Source organism: Balaenoptera ricei, chromosome 1 (assembly GCF_028023285.1).
Source record: "Balaenoptera ricei isolate mBalRic1 chromosome 1, mBalRic1.hap2, whole genome shotgun sequence".
In the NCBI taxonomy this organism is placed as follows: Eukaryota; Metazoa; Chordata; class Mammalia; order Artiodactyla; family Balaenopteridae; genus Balaenoptera; species Balaenoptera ricei.
This window is the reverse complement of record NC_082639.1, coordinates 98,113,401-98,131,384: the sequence shown is the minus strand read 5'-3', so window position 1 is coordinate 98,131,384 and position 17,984 is coordinate 98,113,401. Positions and strand designations below refer to the sequence as shown.

General features: G+C 42.1%; 1 protein-coding gene and 1 pseudogene across 3 annotated transcripts; one reads left to right on the top strand and one right to left on the bottom strand.

Annotated features, from left to right (window-relative positions):
• The first annotated feature begins 100 nt into the window (after positions 1 to 100).
• Positions 101 to 17,395, top strand: WDR77 (WD repeat domain 77). Of its 3 annotated transcripts, XM_059927666.1 has the most exons (11): positions 101 to 427; positions 689 to 874; positions 1,714 to 1,855; positions 2,134 to 2,183; positions 4,569 to 4,639; positions 4,776 to 4,830; positions 5,305 to 5,376; positions 5,978 to 6,086; positions 6,619 to 6,687; positions 7,273 to 7,348; positions 7,404 to 8,386. In XM_059927666.1, exons 1-11 carry the CDS (start codon positions 313 to 315, stop codon positions 7,464 to 7,466), a joined length of 1,008 nt encoding a protein of 335 aa, XP_059783649.1. In that variant the 5' UTR covers positions 101 to 312; the 3' UTR covers positions 7,467 to 8,386. The 3 variants fall into 3 exon arrangements, 2 of the variants coding, with proteins under 2 accessions (XP_059783649.1, XP_059783634.1); XR_009504174.1 differs by lacking the exons at positions 6,619 to 6,687; positions 7,273 to 7,348; positions 7,404 to 8,386 and adding exons at positions 14,958 to 15,077; positions 17,207 to 17,395 and having other exon boundaries at positions 102 to 427; XM_059927651.1 differs by having other exon boundaries at positions 106 to 427; positions 7,273 to 8,386.
• LOC132351148 (NEDD8-conjugating enzyme UBE2F-like) lies at positions 10,577 to 11,105 on the bottom strand (annotated as a pseudogene).
• Positions 17,396 to 17,984: the final 589 nt, after the last annotated feature.

Genomic DNA, 17,984 nt, shown 5'->3' with positions numbered 1-17,984 from the left:
GGCAGAAACAAGATGGTCGCTCACAAGTCTCGCGAGAAGAGAACATCGTGCCCTTTTCCATCAACTTCCGGTCGAATTTTTTTTTTTTTTTTTTTTTTTGGCGATAAGAAGCGCAGAGCATTGAGAGCCTGCGGCAAGAGGTCGCTCGCTGGAAAGCGGAAAGGAATTGTAGAAGCAATTCTCGCGAGATTTAGAGAGGCTGTAGCCTGGCCAGAGGGGCGGAGGCCTATAGAGGGACCACGTGGTGGCTCGCGGAGCTGAGTCTCCGGCGGGCGTCCAGTTTGGGTCTAGGTTGGAGTTGGAATCGTGGAGATGCGGAAGGAAACTCCGCCCCCGCTAGTGCCCCCGGAGGCCCGGGAGTGGAACCTTCCCCCTAATGCGCCCGCTTGTATGGAGCGGCAGTTGGAGGCTGCGCGGTACCGGTCGGGTGAGCCTAGGTCCTGGGTCTGGGAGTTCCCTCACCCCACCCCGAATGCCCTTTCCCGGGACTAAACCTTCCAGCCTGCCCCCAGCCCCCCGCTTACCCCGCATGCCATCCTCACACCTGCCTCGCGTCGCTGAGCTCAGTCCCCAGCCGTGCTCGGCGTTCCTGGGCTCCGATCCAGACACGGCCAGCTGGCTGCTGGGCGGTCACCAGGGAGATTAGCCCTTCCACTCCTCACGCGCTGACAGCTTATATCTCCCTTAGATGGGGCGCTTCTGCTCGGGGCTTCTAGCCTGAGTGGCCGCTGCTGGGCTGGCTCCCTCTGGCTTTTCAAGGACCCTTGTGCCGCCCCCAACGAAGGTTTCTGCTCCGCTGGAGTCCAGACGGAGGCCGGAGTGGCTGACCTCACTTGGGTAGGGGACAGAGGTATCCTAGTGGCTTCCGATTCAGGTGAGTCACTTTCTCCTCAACCTTCCAGGTGGGATGGAGGCCAGGGGTATAGGTCGGGCTGGGCTCAATTTTTAAAATCCCATACTCAGTGCTTGGGGGAGCTTGAGGGTGTTGGTCCCGAAGGAGAGTAACTGTGTAGGTAGGAAATACCTTTCCCAAGATTCTAAATTGTTTGGTGGAACTTCCTAGCAAAATCCATAACAAAATTAACAAATTAATTGGAACTATTTTTCTTCTCTGTATCCACCCAACCCCAAACCAAGGATAATCTTGATCCTAAAGATGATGCCGAGGCCAATCTGTGCACTTTCCATTTCTTCCCATTTTATTCTTAAATGTCTTTATTCTGCTTTCTTTGCCTTGAATGTCAGACTCAGCAATGGAAGCTTTGACATTAAAAAAAAAAAAAGAAATCAGAATATGGACGTTGGCAGACATTGCATGGAAGGATAAAGGTGGGACATTAAAGATTGAGCCTCTCTGGCAATTGAGCTTGAACACTCTATATTCAGGGCAGCTATTTGGGGATTTTCTGTACTTAGTCACTGTACAACATATTTTATGTTATTCAACATACTTTTATGACTGTAAGACATATATTCAAATTGTTCAACAAATACTTTAGTATTAGTATTTAGTATTTAGTACTAAAATACTTTAGTATTTAGTATTTTTAGTGTCCAAATAATTGGGAATATTTAATCGTACGGACTGTGTGCTACTCAGATCATTGGGGAGATTTCCTCCTTGTTTCCTGAGAGCTTAGAATCCTAGAAGCGAATTGCTGTCTTGGCATAATCCAAGCTTGTTTCCCTCACCCTCCTCCCCACCCCCAACAGGTGCTGTTGAATTGTGGGAGCTGGATGAGAATGAGACACTCATTGTCAGCAAGTTCTGCAAGTATGAGCACGATGACATCGTGTCTACAGTCAGTGTCCTGAGCTCTGGCACACAAGCTGTCAGTGGTAGCAAAGACTTCTGGTGGGTCCCTCCTCTCATCGCTCCTGTTTCTGGGCCTCCTTTGGGTGTCTTTAGCATCATATTAGCCTCATTAAATACTGTTTTGGGCTCATTATAAGAACCCAGTGACTAATTATGACATGCCTCTAAGGTTTTCTTAGAGATTTTTGCAATCCACTGTAAAAGTAGGCTGTACCAGAAGTCCAGTAGGCAAAGACATAGGACGTTCTTATTTGAACACACGTTTTTATGTAGGTAGTGTAGGTCAAATTAAGTCTCTGTTTCCTTTTGCTTCTTAGCATCAAAGTTTGGGACCTTGCTCAGCAGATGATTCTGAACTCATACCGAGGTGAGTGCATGTTCTTTCCTTTTCAGTCCTGGCCTTGGCTGTTTTGTTTTTATTCTCCCCTTTGTGCTGTTTGAACTTTGCTTGCATGTTAGTGATATCAATTCTTTGCTCTCCTGCCTGGTACTGTATGTCTTCCAAAACTACGGTCAGGCTCCAATGTCGATTCTAGCCCTTTTCATAATTTCCCTATTTTTTTTTTTATTGACAGCCTCACCACCTTCTTGGTCACCTGAGGCTGAAAATCCCAGTCCTCTTCCACTCCTCCTGTTTCCCACTATCAGTTGGTCCCCAAGTTCTTTGGAGTCTTTTTCCATTTCGTCAGTGACCTTCCATTCCATTTCTTATGCTCCCATTTATTTTCAGGCTTTATCTTGTACAGACGGTGGCACTCATCTCATCGTTCTACCTGTAATCTTTAGTCTTTCATTGGTTTCTTGTGGCTTGCAGGTTAAAATCTCATGTTCATGTCCTGGCATTCAAGCCTTTTTACTGTCACTCCTTCAAGCATACCATGCTATCTAAACCTGATCACAGTAGATCTTTGGCATTCTCCAAGTATAAACCCTGATACTTGTGAATCTTGAACGTTTGAATATTCACCTCCATAAAATCTCATTTTTTTGGTGAGAACCATCACCTTCTATTAATGTTCCTTTTTCTGCTCACTTTCATTAGCAGCACTAGCAGCTGACTTTATTTTGGGAGCCATTCCTCTTGAAGATACCAAATTTTAATGAAGATAATGTATAGAGCGTTAATATGTGTGTGGCTAAGAGATGTAGATATGGGTGGTCACTGGTTCCCCCAGTGACTAAGTGCCTTTCTCTGCCAGTTCTAACTTCAAAGTGCGTGATTCAGATATGGGCGAAGCAGAATCATAAACTCATGTATCTCCTGGAGCTTCAGGGTCACTTGCAGATAGTTAGACAATAATGTTAAAATGTCAGTGCTCAAAGTCTGCTATACTTGCCTTTTGTTTCCTAGACTTACGGTATGTTTTTCTGGTCAATGCTAAATAACTTTTTCAGCACTTGTTCCTTTCAGCCTTTTTAATTAGTTCTTTGTGTTTATTCTTATTCCCCCCACTGATTCCAAATTCCTTGAGGGCAGAGGAACCACATATTTTTTTCATCTTTTGTACTCCCCCATGTTGTTTGTCCCAAAGCTTTGCTTTTTTCAAGTGAGCGATACATTACTTTTCCTCGTGTTGGCTTTCCATGGATTCTGTGCAAGGTAGTTTGAGCCCACACTTCTGTCTCAGGGCAGAGCCACATTCAGACTATCTCAGAAAGTCTGGTTAAATCACTTTGGAGAAGGTGGTTTCCACAGCCTGTAATTAACATTTAGCGGAGACCTTTAACATTTTTAGCATGTAGCCCTAAAAGAATTTTGAAAAACTGTACCCTCTCACACATTTTAAAATTAGTATCTAATTTAAATTTAACTAGTTGCAAAGAAAGTTATATCTAGCCATGTCATTTATTGTACACTTTTATAAAATATGTTTGTCAAAATTTTGGATTTGCAGATTAAGCTCATTTAATTTACGTAAAACATCTACCAAATAACCTAACTGCCAAAAACCATATGCACTGTTAAGCCAGTTGGCCAAGTGAGACTTAACTTTCAGTCAGAAAAAGTCTGACTTCATTTTTAAATTCAGATAAGCTTATGAGATGTCCTTATGACAACCACCTGTCATATGTTTCAAAATTCTCATTATTAAAGAGATCAGTCACAGAACCACACTTGTGTTTGTGGTGTGGCTGAGAAAGGCCAGCCTCCTTCACAGAATTTTACTCGGGTGCTCTTTCTTTGTCTCAGGAAAAGCCCCTTTTGTTTCATACCTTAGGGTTTTATACTCCTGAGCATCATGGTAAGGTTTAGGGTGGGTGAGAGGTGTGTATTTCTTCTACACGTGGGAGAAGGGTGACTGTGAGAGTAGAGGTCAGCACTGCTGGCAGATTATAGGCAGCTTCTCAGTTCAATATGGAAGAAGAACACTGGAGAAATTCCCTTAAAACTCTCAGTGTCCAGAACTCCCTCAGAAGTCTTTGTGTGCTACCTGGAGGCATGTGTGCTACTGCTATTCTAGGATGTCTTTACTGTAAATTCCTCTCCTGCATTCAGCTCATTCAGCATTTAATTTATCTTTCATGTCTTTAGTGATTCATTTTCCTCCAAGCCTTTTGAGTTTTTATGAGGATATCAACATTTCCTCTTAGGTTTCATCTAATCCAAAAATCTCACAGAATTTGTAAATTTGCATCATGAGACTAGGCCTATTTCTCACACCCTCCCTCCTACCCCTTCATAATATCTGGTGTGCTTGATAGCAATGCCTGCATCTTCTCTGTCTTATTTCTTGTTCTGTCTCCTTTACAGCTCACTCTGGGCAGGTCACCTGTGTTGCTGCCTCTCCCCACAAGGATTCTGTGTTTCTTTCATGCGGTGAGGTGAGATATAATCTCTTTTTCCCTTCCCACCTCCTAACCGCACTCAGACCCTTTAGACCTAAGTCTAGTGTGGAGGGCTTCTGGCCAGCAGCTGCTTCTTTGGATTGTGAAGCCCTTTTTCTGTTCCTTCTTTTAGGACAATAGAATTTTACTGTGGGATACCCGCTGTCCCAAGCCAGCATCACAGATGGGTGAGTCTGAGAGCCAGTGGTGGGAGGGTGATACTAGGAACCCATGTGGAAGAGGCGTTCCTTGGCCAGAGTCAGAGGCAAAGCTGCCAGATGCCCAGTCCCTGACACAAATGACACAATTGCTTTCTTTCCCACTGAGGCACATTGTGTGCAGTGGGTCCCAAGAAGAAGGGCTGGTTCCTGAAGGGTGGGGGGTAATTTACTTTACATTTCCTGGATGGGCGAACAAAGGGGCCAGAGTTGTTATCTTCATGCTTTGTTTTGAAACTTGCCCGTGACTCACGTCTGGGAGGGGCAGGAGGCTGATGGGTAGATGTAGGTTGTGAGGGTCAAGGATGAGGACAGGACTGCCTTAGCAGGGCTTGGGAAACTGAATAAAGGTGCTCCTGGGATTTCGAGTGACTTCGCCTGAGAAGCTTCGGCTCAGAGCTGGGCTCGGAGTCTTGTTCCAGACCCCTCTTCTCCCCTTTGCAGGCTGCAGTGCCTCTGGCTACCTTCCCGCCTCCCTGGCTTGGCATCCTCAGCAGAGTGAAGTCTTTGTCTTTGGTAAGGCAGCATGTCGAACTGTGTGTTGACTCTGGGAAGGGGAGGATGAGCGAGAGAGCTGACTCCATAATTCGAGACTCTGGCTGCTCAGCCTCATCAGCACACTCGGGCGCAAGGTGAATTATATTCATGGGGGTGCAGGGAGGTGGGATGATCCAAAAGTGGCTTTAGTTTAGCTTTGGAGAACATGATGATTGTTGTCCTAGTAGATTTGATTCCTGACTGTTTGCTGTGGCTCTTGTATTCATGGCTAGAAGTCAGTGGGCCGCAAAGCAAGTGGATTGCTACATGGGGAATACGCTTGTATAGTAGGGACAGTTGCGTTAACATGGTGATACGGCTGTGTGTATGGTGACATAGTTTATGATAACAATTATGTCATCCATTAATTTAATTTCCACAACCCCCAAATGACCAATTATTCCTACTTTACCAAAGAGGAAACTGATGCTCAGTTTCTCCCCTTGCTCTGTAATGTTTCTCTGTAATGCTCAGAGGGGTTAACTTGTTCAAGATGGAGGACCTAGCATTCAAATCCAGATTTGGCTGAGTCCAAAGCCCATGCTCGTAACTTCTGTGATGTACTCCCTCTTTCCTTCAGGTGATGAGAATGGGACTGTCTCCCTTGTGGACACCAAGAGTGCAGGCTGTGCCCTCAGCTCAGCTGTGCACTCCCAGTGTGTCACTGGGCTGGTATTCTCCCCGCACAGGTACTGTTCTTTGTCGTCAAGGGCCTGATGGGTATGAATAGGAAGAATGAGGGGGGATGCTTGTGTTTGCGTAGCATTAGCTGATTGGGTAGCTCCTTAAAGCAGGCACTGTTGTAGCTGGGGTTTTGGAATGTGAAAGATCTCAAGACTGTAGTCCATTTTTTGGGTTGTATGGTCTCTGACTGCAAGTGGGTAAAATATGGTCTTGTTCCTGCTCAACATCCAAAATGGTTAATATTGTGGGCTTGTAGGGCTGTGTGGTTGGAAAGCCCGTGTTTCTGGATCATCACTGAAGCTACAGGGAGGGGCTAGATGGGATGGTTAGTTGCCAGGATGGCTGTCCACCCTGACTTTGCTCCATTTTCCTCATCTTTCCTTGGAACTTGCACCTAGACTTGACTGGCCTTAACCCAAAGTGGGGATCAAGCCACCTTCTCTGATCATTTTAGAGTGGGCTTTGGGGACTGCCCAGTCAGGTTTTGTCTTGAGACCTGTGGGCTTTATGTTTCCCAACCCCCTCCTTCTCTCCTAGTGCTCCCTTCCTGGCCTCTGTCAGTGAAGACTGCTCCCTTGCTGTGCTGGACTCAGGCCTTTCTGAGGTGTAAGTGTGACGTGGAACCCTGTGATCAGGAATCAGGGAGGGGAGCAACAGGTGGCAGGGGCCTTTTTCTCTTTGGAAAACTGGGTTGTCTCTTTCAAGGAGACTTGGTGATGGAAGCAGGCCGACTGCTGACTGTCACCCTGTTCTGGGGGCTGACTCACAACCAGCTCTGTCCCTGCTAGAGGAGGAATGTGGTGGTGGGTGTGATTTCTGAGCCTGGCATTCCAGCTGACTCCCAGAAAGGGACAGTCTACCCTTTTCACACAAAGAACCTCATGTAGGAAATGCAACCTGCTATAGGATGAAAGGCACCAGACAGAAGATCTGATTGTACTTCCTTCTTTGCCATGAGATGCTGTCTGATACTGGCTCATATCACCACCCTTGGTCTAGCTATCATTTCTTCTATGAAAATAGGGCCCTAGATTGGATGATGAAGTCTTCTGTGGGTAGCTACACCACTATGCTGGTGACTAGGCCATATATATGGTGAAGTGTGCCCTGGGTGTGTTGGGTCTCTTCTTTCCATTTCTGCTTTTTCCTCTGTCTCTTACTATGCCCACACTTTTCTTTGTTCTCTTGTAGGTTTAGAAGCCGAGCCCACAGAGACTTTGTGAGAGATGCTACTTGGTCCCCGCTCAATCACTCCCTTCTTACCACAGTGGGCTGGGACCATCAGGTCATCCACCATATCGTGCCCACAGAACCTCTCCCAGAGCCTGGACCTAAGAGTGTTGCTGAGTAGATTGGATTTCAGACAAAAAGCAAATCCCCAATGAGTATCCACTCCCTTTGCCCCTTCCCTCTCAGTTTGTGAGACAACACAGGAGCCTTTTACAGTATGTTGGTACACCAGATCTGTGCAGTTAATAGGCATTGTCTCTCAGCCTGGGGTAGGCTGGATTCTGGGGTCCTGTAGCCAGGGAAGAAAAACTTCCTTGAACATGGATATGTATGTATTTGAGTGTGTATGTAGATAAATAGTTTTTGTTGATGGGGGGAATAAAAAATCCATCCCGCATCTTTCCCAAGGCCCAATCCCCATTCCCCACCCCCCCCCCAGCGCCCGCCCCAAAGTTAACAAAAGATTTTATGCTTCCCATGTAGCTTTGCATGAGGAATTGGCCATGTCTGTATGAGGTATGGGATGTGGGCATCCCTGGATTCTTGGAAGCAGCTCATAGAGATAGGAGCAATTTTATTTTTTTATAGAGCTTAATTCACCTTTGTCATGGGCTGTGCTTCCATTCACATCCAGCCCAGCTCACCTTGAGGAAGAGCCAGGACACTCACCACGGTTTTGCACATCCCTTGTTATTAAACTGAACCAGAAGTCCAGTTTCTGGCTGAATAAGAAGTTTGGCTGGTACCTGTGTAATGCCCCCACCCCACCCCCGACCCCCATGGAGTTGTGTATATGAGAGATGAGAGTGTATTTCTGCCATAGATGCCATAAAAGAGTTTCAGGATGGAGAGTTTAAAGGCATTTCAGTTAAAAACTGACACAGACTTGCATAGGAATGTCTGCCACTTTCCCACCTGAAAACAGTCTGGGGCCTGACCTTTTTTGCCTGTGGGCCCCTGTCTCTGGATATAGGAAGCCTGAATGCTATTTTGGGGGACTCTGAAAATTTTAAATACGGCATCAGAGAAAGAATCGGAAGTACCGGTCAGTGAAATAAAAAGTTGATTCATTGTTGGCTTGTCTTTTGAAGCGTGTGTGTCATGTGCCGTTAGACATGCCACTTATGTGAGCCATCAGGGTATCTCTTATAGCCTATTACTTTTTTGTGTGCTTCCCCAACCCCCCAGAGTAGCTAGTTGGAACTTAAGGTAAATATTTGGTTACTTGGTTGGTGGCTACTGCCACTTAGAAGTTATGGATCAATTGCTGATTGTATTAAAACTAAATTAAATCAGTTATGTACTTCTGTGCTTTGCAAGTTTCGTTTAGCTAAAATACCATGAAACTGGGGCAGTTTCACGGGCAAAGTATTTGTAAGTAAAGCTTCTGTGTTTCACCCTTGCTGAGCGTGAGCTCTGTTCTCACAATTACCCTGGAGTGAAAACATGGGAATTTGTTGTCATATGATCTAACTGTCAGGTTTGGGGGGAGGTGGAATCGAAGCCCTCACTGTTCGTAAGTGTAACTTCTTGGGAGGTAATAGGATGTGTTGGTAGAAACACTTAAGTTCTTCCCAGCGGTAAAAGCTTAAAATTTGTGATCACTTAGAGAAAGTGAGGTAGAGGGTGAGGTGGGTAGGAATTAAATTTTCATGGGCATGTTCCTCATGGACTTAAGAATGGTAGAGAGAAAAGTCAGTGAAAGAGATAAGAGTCCAAGGAAATGAATATAATGTGTCAAGGTGGTTAAAATGACATCAGAGAAGGAAAACCTAGAGTTTGAAGAACGATGTTACTTAACGTAAAAAATATTAGTTTAGATTCAGATAGATCTGTGCTGATGCAAGTAATTCACATCTATTTATGATCATCACCAAGACATTTGCAAATGTAATCGAAGTCACAGTAGGAATGACCCTCACAATTGTGATTGAATGTGTCTATTACAGTGAGAAAAAGATGGTTCAAAATAGAAGGTGACCTCAAAATAATCAGAAATGTAGTATCACATGCAGTGTTGTTTACTAGGCTATTGACTTGGGAGTGGTTTCAGTACAGTGAGCACAGATTTGCTGACCACAGGTGGAAATGGGCTCATTTTGTTTTCTTTGTTTAAAACCATACAAGCATATATTTTGCATTTAATCTCACTGGTTCAAATATCCAAATGCTGGAGTAAGTCCATTTCCCTATCCTCATTGTTCTTACTGTGAAGTCCACTAACCTGACCAACTATATTCCACTGCTGATTTCTGGTGCTCAGAACAACAAACACTGAGGTTGGCTCAAGTACTGTTTCGGGTAGCTCCAGACATCAGGCTGGTTCTCCAGGATCTGTCCTGCCCCACAGGACGGTAGGAGGCTGGTCTTTAATTACCAGCTCTATAGGCATTACCTGCTGATCCACAGTCGCATTAAGGCAGCAAAATCACCCAAGCTCTGACTGCTCTGGACTCCCAGCCATGTTTTCTCTGGGCAGCATTATAGAAAGGGCAGGAGATTGGGAGGGTGGGGGTGGGAGGGTCCCTGTAGTTTATTTTTTAATCACTCAGTTACAGAGGGCTCCAAAACTCTCTTGCCACATCTAGACCCAAAAGTAAAGGGCTCTGATTTGTAAAATGCACATTTCTTGTTGCATTTGGACAGCATGAGCAACGTGCTTTCATATTCTTTGTATTTCCGTAGTTGTTTGACTTAACTGTATCTACAAACTAAAAGAATAGAAAAAAAAAAGGTTTGTTCCAAACTATACTTACATAAGCATTTCTTTCAGTAAGACGTGCATCAAATATTTGTATGCATCCTAGGGAAGTTTTAGGGCACCTAAAGAGAGCCAACATACGTGAAAGAAGCTGAAAGAATTCATATCAAATCACCGTTTGTAGCAACTTTCGTACTGCCAATCTTGGGTCACACTGAAATTTAGAATCACTTGTGCAGGGAACTGATTTTGTTTGGAAAAAGGGTAAGGAAGCTCTAGTCTCTATTTTGATGTAATTAAAATCTCTCAAGAGTGTCAGCAGTCTATATAGCTTGATTTTGGAAAAGTAAAGTAAGCAGACCAGTTTTGAGCCCCAAACACATTTTCTTATTGAGTTCTCCATCAAAAGTGGGCAGTTGTGGAGTTTTTCATCTTCATTACATGGTTGTAGGACTAGTGCAATCCAGAGAGTGAAGGAGGTGCAAAGATCAGGACAGGAAGCGTTAACTCATTTTAAGTTATAGAGGCATGTTAAGATACAGTCACTGATCCTAAAATCTTTTATCATCTAGAGTAAGGTTTAATGTAGTCCTCAACGTATTCTGGAAACTCTCCTTGTCTTGTAAATGATGTTCTGCTTCTTCAGTATGTAATAGATCGTCAAAATTCAAAAGGTCAGTAAGTAAAGGGTTTCACCCCCAAACACCATCCTTTCAACTTTCTGGTGGGAAAGCCAGTGCTACTGGGTGCAAGTTCCTTCAGTGAATGTAGACATTTCATTGTCACTGTGATGTTGGTTGTCAGATTCTGGTATATTTCACTTTGGGAGGCACCATGTTATAAGCATTAGGAACTTCAAACTAAAATTTTCCACTCCAATGGTAACCCTTATCTAGGATCTCAGCTGAAAGGAATGAAGCTTGTTTGAATCAGAAAATGTACTTTACATGTGTAAGTATATCAGCTTCAAATTCTGCCAGATCTTTAACAAGCAGCTTGTCTCTCACAGAAACCCTCTGATTAGGATAGAAACTGGCTGATGTACAGGCCCCTGACCATTATCCAATGTCAATTTGCCTGGCAGAGTTAGCATTAATGCTACCTTTGACCTCGGCACCTGGAGACACAGGCTGGGTGCCCAACACCATTCCTGGGCCCCTGTTGCGGTCTGTACTTGGCAGGGCCAACATGGGCCTTGTTTGTTTTTCTTAAGTTGTTTTTTAAAAAAACATTATGGTAAAATATAAAATTTACCATTTTAACCATTTTAAGTGTACAATTCACTGGCATTAAGTACATTCACATTGTGCAACCACCATCCATCATCCCAAGTTGAAACTTTGTACTCATTAAACAATAACTCTCCTTCTCCAGGACCTTGACAACCACCATTCTACTTTCAGGTCTATGAATTTGACTATTCTAGGTACCTCTATGAGTGGAATCGTACAGTGTTTGTGCTATGTGTCTGGCTTATCATTTGATTTCATAAGGTGTTGACTTGCTCCTCAAAGTGTGGTCTGTGCACCAGCAGCATTGGCATCACCTGGAACCTGTTAGAAGGGCAGAATGTTCAGACCTCCTAAATCAGAGTTTATATTTTCACAACTTCCCCAGTGACTCCTGCATGTTAAAGTTTGAGAAGCATTGGCTTTATCTACTTAGAATTCTAGATGGGTCAGGAACCAGGCAGGGAAGTCACCAGCCATTCAAGAGTGAGCAGCTGTGGTGTATCAGAAGCTTTTGGGCCTTGTGGTGTGTGGTAGTGAGCAAGACAGACATGGTCAGCCCATACTTCGGCAGCTTAGTCTAGAGAGAGAGACAGGAAGGAAATAATGTTTTAGTGCTAGCCAAAAGAAATAAAGATTGCTAAACAGAAGGATGATAGCCAGTCATGAAGAAGTGGTAAATCTTCCCTGATGAAGTGACATTTGGATTGAGTCCTAAAGGTTGGATGTGGGTTAGCTGATGCTTGGGGCTGGGGAAGAATTCCAGATGGAAGTGGCAGTGTGAGAGTCCTGCTGTGGAAGGAGCTTAGAGCTTCCTAGAGAAGGAGGGCACTGCAGCTAGGGGTAAATATGGAGGTGGGGGTGCAGGATAAAAGGAGATGAGGTTGGTTGCCGCTGGATGGTGGGTGCTGTGAGCCATGCTGAAGATCTCAAACAGCGAAGTAACGTGTTGGATGTGCTTTTGAAATGGATTCCATTGATGTGCTTTGGAGGGGAGACTATGGAAGCTTAAAGGGGCCTAGGTTTTGTTTTGTTTTTTTCTTTGACCTAAGCCACCAGGGTTTAGGCAGCTGAACTAGGCTTGGCCATTTGGCTACTTCCATCTAGGACTTAAATCTGGAGGCAGTGCAGCAAAGATTCAAAGAATGGGTATCTGGCAATGACGAGTGACAGCCCAGTGGCGGCATCACCAGTCCCACCAGTGGAACTTTCTAACCAGACTGTCCATGACAGGACCCCGGCAGTCTATTTTTTTTTTATAAATAGTCTTTCTTGGATCCTGACTGTGTTTTAAGACTGATTCTTGATACTGAGTTTTATGAGCTGTTTATAAATTTTGGAAATTAACTCCTTATAGGTCATATCATTTGCAAGTATTTTCTCCCATTCAGTAAGATGTTCTTTCATTTTGTTGATGGTTTCCTTTGCTGTGCAAAAAGCTTTTAAGTTTGATTAGGTCCCCTTTGTTTAATTTTGCTTTTATTTATTTTGCCTTAAGAGACAGATCTAAAAAAATATTGTTATTTATGTCAAAGAGTGTTGTGCCTGTGTTCTCTTCTAGGAGTTTTATGGTTTCAAGTCTCACATTTAGGTCTTTAATACATTTTGAGTTTATTTTTGAATATGGTGTTAGAGAATGTTGTAATTTCATTCTTTTACATGTAGCTGTCCAGTTTTCCCAGCACCACTTATTGAAGAGACTGTCTTTTCTCCACTGTATATTCTTGCCTCCTTTGTCATAGATTAATTGACAGTAAGTGTGTAGGTTTATTTCTGGGATCTCTATCCTGTTCCATTGATTAATGTGTCTGTTTTTTGTGCCAGTACTATACTGTTTTGATTAATATAGCTTTGTAGTCAAGCTTTGTAGTATGATTGTGCTGAACACCTGAATTAAGGGAGTGTGATACCTCCAGCTTAGTTCTTTTTTCTCAAGGTTGCTTTGGCAATTTGGGGTCATTTGTGGTTCCATATAGATTTTAGGATTACTTGTTTTAGTTCTGTGAAAAATGTCATTGGTATTTCGATAGGTATTGCATTAAATCTGTAGATTGCTGTGGGTAGTATGGACATTTTAACCATGTTAATTCTTCCAATCCAAGAACATGGGATATCGTTCCATTTCTTTGTATCACTTTAAAATTCCTTCATCAGTGTTTTATAGCTTTCAGAGTATATGTCTTTCACATACCTGGTTAAGTTTATTCCTAGGTATTTTTTAATTTTTAATGTGATTATAAATGGGATTGTTTCCTTAATTTCTCTTTCTCATAGTTCATTATTACAAACAAAGAACCCAATTAAAAAATGGGCAGAAGGCCTGAATAGACATTTTTACAAAGAAGATATATAGATGGCCAACAGACACGTGAAAAACTGCTCAGCATCACTAATCATCAGAGAAATGCGAATCAAAACCACAATGAGATACCACCTCACACCTGTTAGAATGGCTATCACCAAAAAGTCTACAAATAACAAATGTTGGTGAGGGTGTGGAGGAAAGGGAACCCTAGTACACTGTCGGTGAGATTGTGAATTGATGCAGCCACTATGGAAAACATTATGCAGGTTTCTCAAAAAACTAAAAATACAACTACCATATGATCCAGCAATTCCACTCCTGCGTATGTATCCGAAGAAAGCAAAAACACTAATCTGAGAAGAATCTTGCACCCTAATGATCATAGCAGCATTATTTACAATAGCCAAGGTATGGAAGCAACTTAAGTGTCCATCAACAGATGAATGGGTAAAGAAGATGTGATGTACATACACACAATGGAATATTACTGAGCCATAAAATGAAATTCTGCCATTTACAACAATGTGGATGGACCTAGAGAGTATTATGCTTAGTGAAATAAATCAGACAGATAAAAATAAATACTCTGTGTTATCACTTATATGTGGAATCTAAAAAATAAAACAAGTGAATGTATATAGCAAAACAGAAACAGACTTGCAGATACAAAGAACAAACTAGTGGTTACCAGTGCAGAGGAGGAAGGGAGGGAGAGGCGAGATAGGGGTATGGGATTAACAGACACAAAATACTATGTATAAAATAAATAATCAACAAGGGTGTATTGTACAGCACAGGGACATATAGCCATTCTTTTGTAATGACTTTAAATGGAAAAATAAAAATAAAAATAATGAATCACTGTGTTGTACACCTGAAACTAATATAATATTATAAATCAACTGTACCTCAATTAAAAACAACAGACTGATTCTACAACATGCCCATTGATTCTAAGTTGCCTTACAGGCTTTCCTTTGAATTCCTGTTTTGATTGATTTAGCCAGAGCTGGTGTCTGTTGTTTGCAACCTCACCACCCTGACAATTACTGTCTTGGTCAGTGGGGAAAATGCTGCATGTTCTGTGAGGTTGGAAGTGAATGGAAGCTGTTGTCAGAGTTACGGGAATCTTCCTGCAAGGTCATCACTGTCATCAGGAGTAACAGCCCCTCTTCGTTGATTTCTATGAAGGGTATTTTCTGTCTTGTTCTGACCCTGCTCTGCTGACTCCACCCCCCCCCCCTTCCCCAAGAGTCTTTCTGGGCTCCATCCACTCTCATGTGCCACCAAAGGTTGGGCAGCTGCTCATTACTGTATACTTTAATAACAGTGTAGCAGGTGCAGTTGGCTGTCTAATAACTATTCTCCCTCCTTCCTCCATATTTACCAACAGGACTTTGATTTTGTTCAGGTACGAGTGGCCATGTCCTTTAGAGAAGAAACACATCAAGAACTTGGGTCCTGGATGATTGTGCTGAACACCTGAATTAAGCAGTGCTGATTAAGCCACCTCTTTTGGATTTCTTTTAATGTGAGTTAATAAGTTTTAATTTTGATTAAATTGCTTCTAGTTGAGTTTTCTGTTGCACCTAACAAATGCAAATAGTTAATAGTGCATTATATTTTTGAGTATTTACCTTTTAAACACTCTATTTAAAGTAATACTTTTAATCATCTGAATACTCTGTAAGATAATTATTACTATTTTTGTTATATTCATTCATTTTTTTGTTTGTTTTTTAGATTCCACATGTAAGTGAAAACATACAGTATTAGTCTTTCCTTATCTCATTTCACTAAGCATAATACCCTCCAGGTCCATCCATGTTGTTGCAGATAGCAACATTTCATTTTTTTTGATGGCAGAGTAACATTCCATTGTACATATATACCTCATCTTCTTTAGCCATTCATCAGTTGATGGACACTTAGGTTGCTTCCAAATCATGGCTATTGTAAATAATGCTGCTATGAACATTGGGGTGCATGTATTTTTGTCAAATTAGTGTTTTCATTTTCTTTAGACACATACTCAGGAGTGGAATTGTTGGATCATATAGTAGTTCTATTTTTAATTTTGTGAACAACCTCCATACTGTTTTTCGTGGCGGCTGTACTAATTTACATTCCCACCAAAAGTGTACTAGGGTTCCCTTTTCTCCATATCCTTGCCAACATTTATTATTGTTGTCTTTTTTGGTGATAGCCATTCTGACAGGTGTGAGGTGATATCTCATTGTGGTTTTGATTTGCGTTTCCCTGATGATTAGCAATGTTGAGCATCTTTTCACGTGCCTGTTGGCCATCTGTATATCTTCTTTGGAAAAATGTCTATTGAGGTCTTCACCCATTTTTTTAATTGAGTTGTTTGTTTTTTGATATTGAATTGGCTGAATTTTTTGTATATTTTTGAATTTACTCCCTGGTCAGACATATCATTTGCAAATCTCTCTCCCATTCAGTAGGTTGTCTTTTCTGAAGCATAATTATTAATATTTTAATGTTATAGGTGGGAAAACAGGCTCATAAAGATTAAGCAACATGATCCAAGATTATATGGTCTGTCAGTCAGGGTCCTAAGGAAAACAGGTGGTACACTCAAATTAAGATAATTTGAGGAGGGTTTATTTACAAAGAGACTAACTACAGAGTTTTGGGAGTGGTGTAGGGGAATCATAGAGCTAGTATAGGAAGCCAGGGCTAGAAGAGTGGAGCTGTTACAGGGAGAGGTTACCTGAAACTGGAAGAAGAGATAGTCAGGTCGAGCAGTCTTCCTTGAGAGGAACAGTGAACCTCGAAGGAGGGTTATGGTCATCTTGATGTGACTTCATAGGGAGTGATCCCTAGGGGAATAAACACCCTGACCTCACTCTCCTTCCTCCCTCTACTCTTCTGTCAGGCAGAGCCCACTGAGCTATTGGATGTAGTCCAAACAGACTAACTTGCAGGGGCAGAGAGCAAGGTGGAGAAGGATGGGGAGGTAGAGGGACAATTGGAAAATATCTGTTGTGGTCCAGGCTGTTTGCCCCTTACTGTCCTCTCTTGTCCGAAATGCAGGTCAAATGTCGTGACCTCAACACAAGAGTTGCCCAAAGTTCCATCAGCTATTTATCATCATGGGATGATGTTCATTTGTTCATACTTTCACCTTAAACCTAAACAATTAGCCATCAACAGTGCCCTCATATAAAGTAACAGGAGGGAAATGGGAAGATAAAAACAAGTAATATAAAATATAGCTGTTACAATCCCTGCTTCTATAACTGGACCCAATGCCAGTTGCCTCTTTCTAAGCCGGAGTGTGCTCCTTGGCTGTGCTTTTTCTTAGCTCATTCATTCCAAAGGCAGACCATTTAATTGCTGGTTCTGGAGCTACAAAGATAAATCAGTCACATATCCTGACTAAAAGAGCTCACATTGCAATAGATGAAATAGTTATTTAATTTTAAATGTAGGCTAATAAGGGGTAAGTAGATACCTGATCTCTGGTTTGTGATGAAATTAAAAGAACAAGAACAACAATGAAAGCAACTCTGCTTTAACTGGGTTTTTTTTCACCCTTGGGATTATTAATTATCAATACTGGATAATTCTTTGCTGTGGGAGGCTGTCTTGTGTCTTGTAGGGTGTTTAGCACCATTCCTGTCTTCTACCCACTAGGTACTGGTAGCACCCCTGCCTCCATCGTGACAAGCAAAAATGTCTCCAGACTTTGCCAAGTGTCCCATGGGGGGCAAATTATTGCCCAATTGAGAACAACTGGCTTAAAAAGTAAAGAAAGAGGCCATTGCATGGATGTGTAGCAACATATTTATATGTCTCCAAATCATGGTTATTTAGTCAGTTGGGATTTCCCTTTTGTTTTGTTTGTTTTTTGTTGTTACAAATAAACCTGCAGTGAACATACTTTCTTTGTGTACTTGGGCAGATATGTCTGCATGGCAAATTTCTAAAAGTGAAGTTGCTGAGTTATAGGATGTGTTTAGGATTGTAATGTTCTCAAAATGACTTCTAAGGAGATTGAATAAATAGTGTTACCTTTACTGCTTTATTAAAATATTCTTTTTCGAATTGCCTCAAGTTTTACACTTAAATAATATCTAAGAAATCATGGGTTTTTTGGATAATTACATTTTCGAACACACATTAAAATAAACACATAAATATTAAAATTAAAAAATCCTAATGCACAACCCGAGATCATCTTTTATATTAAATATTGGGAAACAATGCTCTAGTCTATCTCCTTCATTTTAGAGATGTGGTAAAGCTGTTTCAAGCTTACACTGATCTGGAGTCAACACTCTTTTTGTTCTTATGTTATTCAACCAATTGCTTTTGTTCGAATCATACTTCTCCAATTCTTCCACATGAGAATCATGAAAAATTTGGTCAAATGCTTTGTTAAACCCACAGCCCTTCACGTCTGTGATCTTGC

Bases quoted from the DNA above. Each gene is read 5' to 3' on its own strand.
- WDR77 (XM_059927651.1), top strand. From the start codon at position 313: ATGCGGAAGGAAACTCCGCCCCCGCTAGTGCCCCCGGAGGCCCGGGAG. The intron at 4,831-5,304 runs GTGAGTCTGAGA...TCCCCTTTGCAG, and splicing joins CAAGCCAGCATCACAGATGG to GCTGCAGTGCCTCTGGCTAC. The intron at 5,377-5,977 runs GTAAGGCAGCAT...TCTTTCCTTCAG, and splicing joins GAGTGAAGTCTTTGTCTTTG to GTGATGAGAATGGGACTGTC.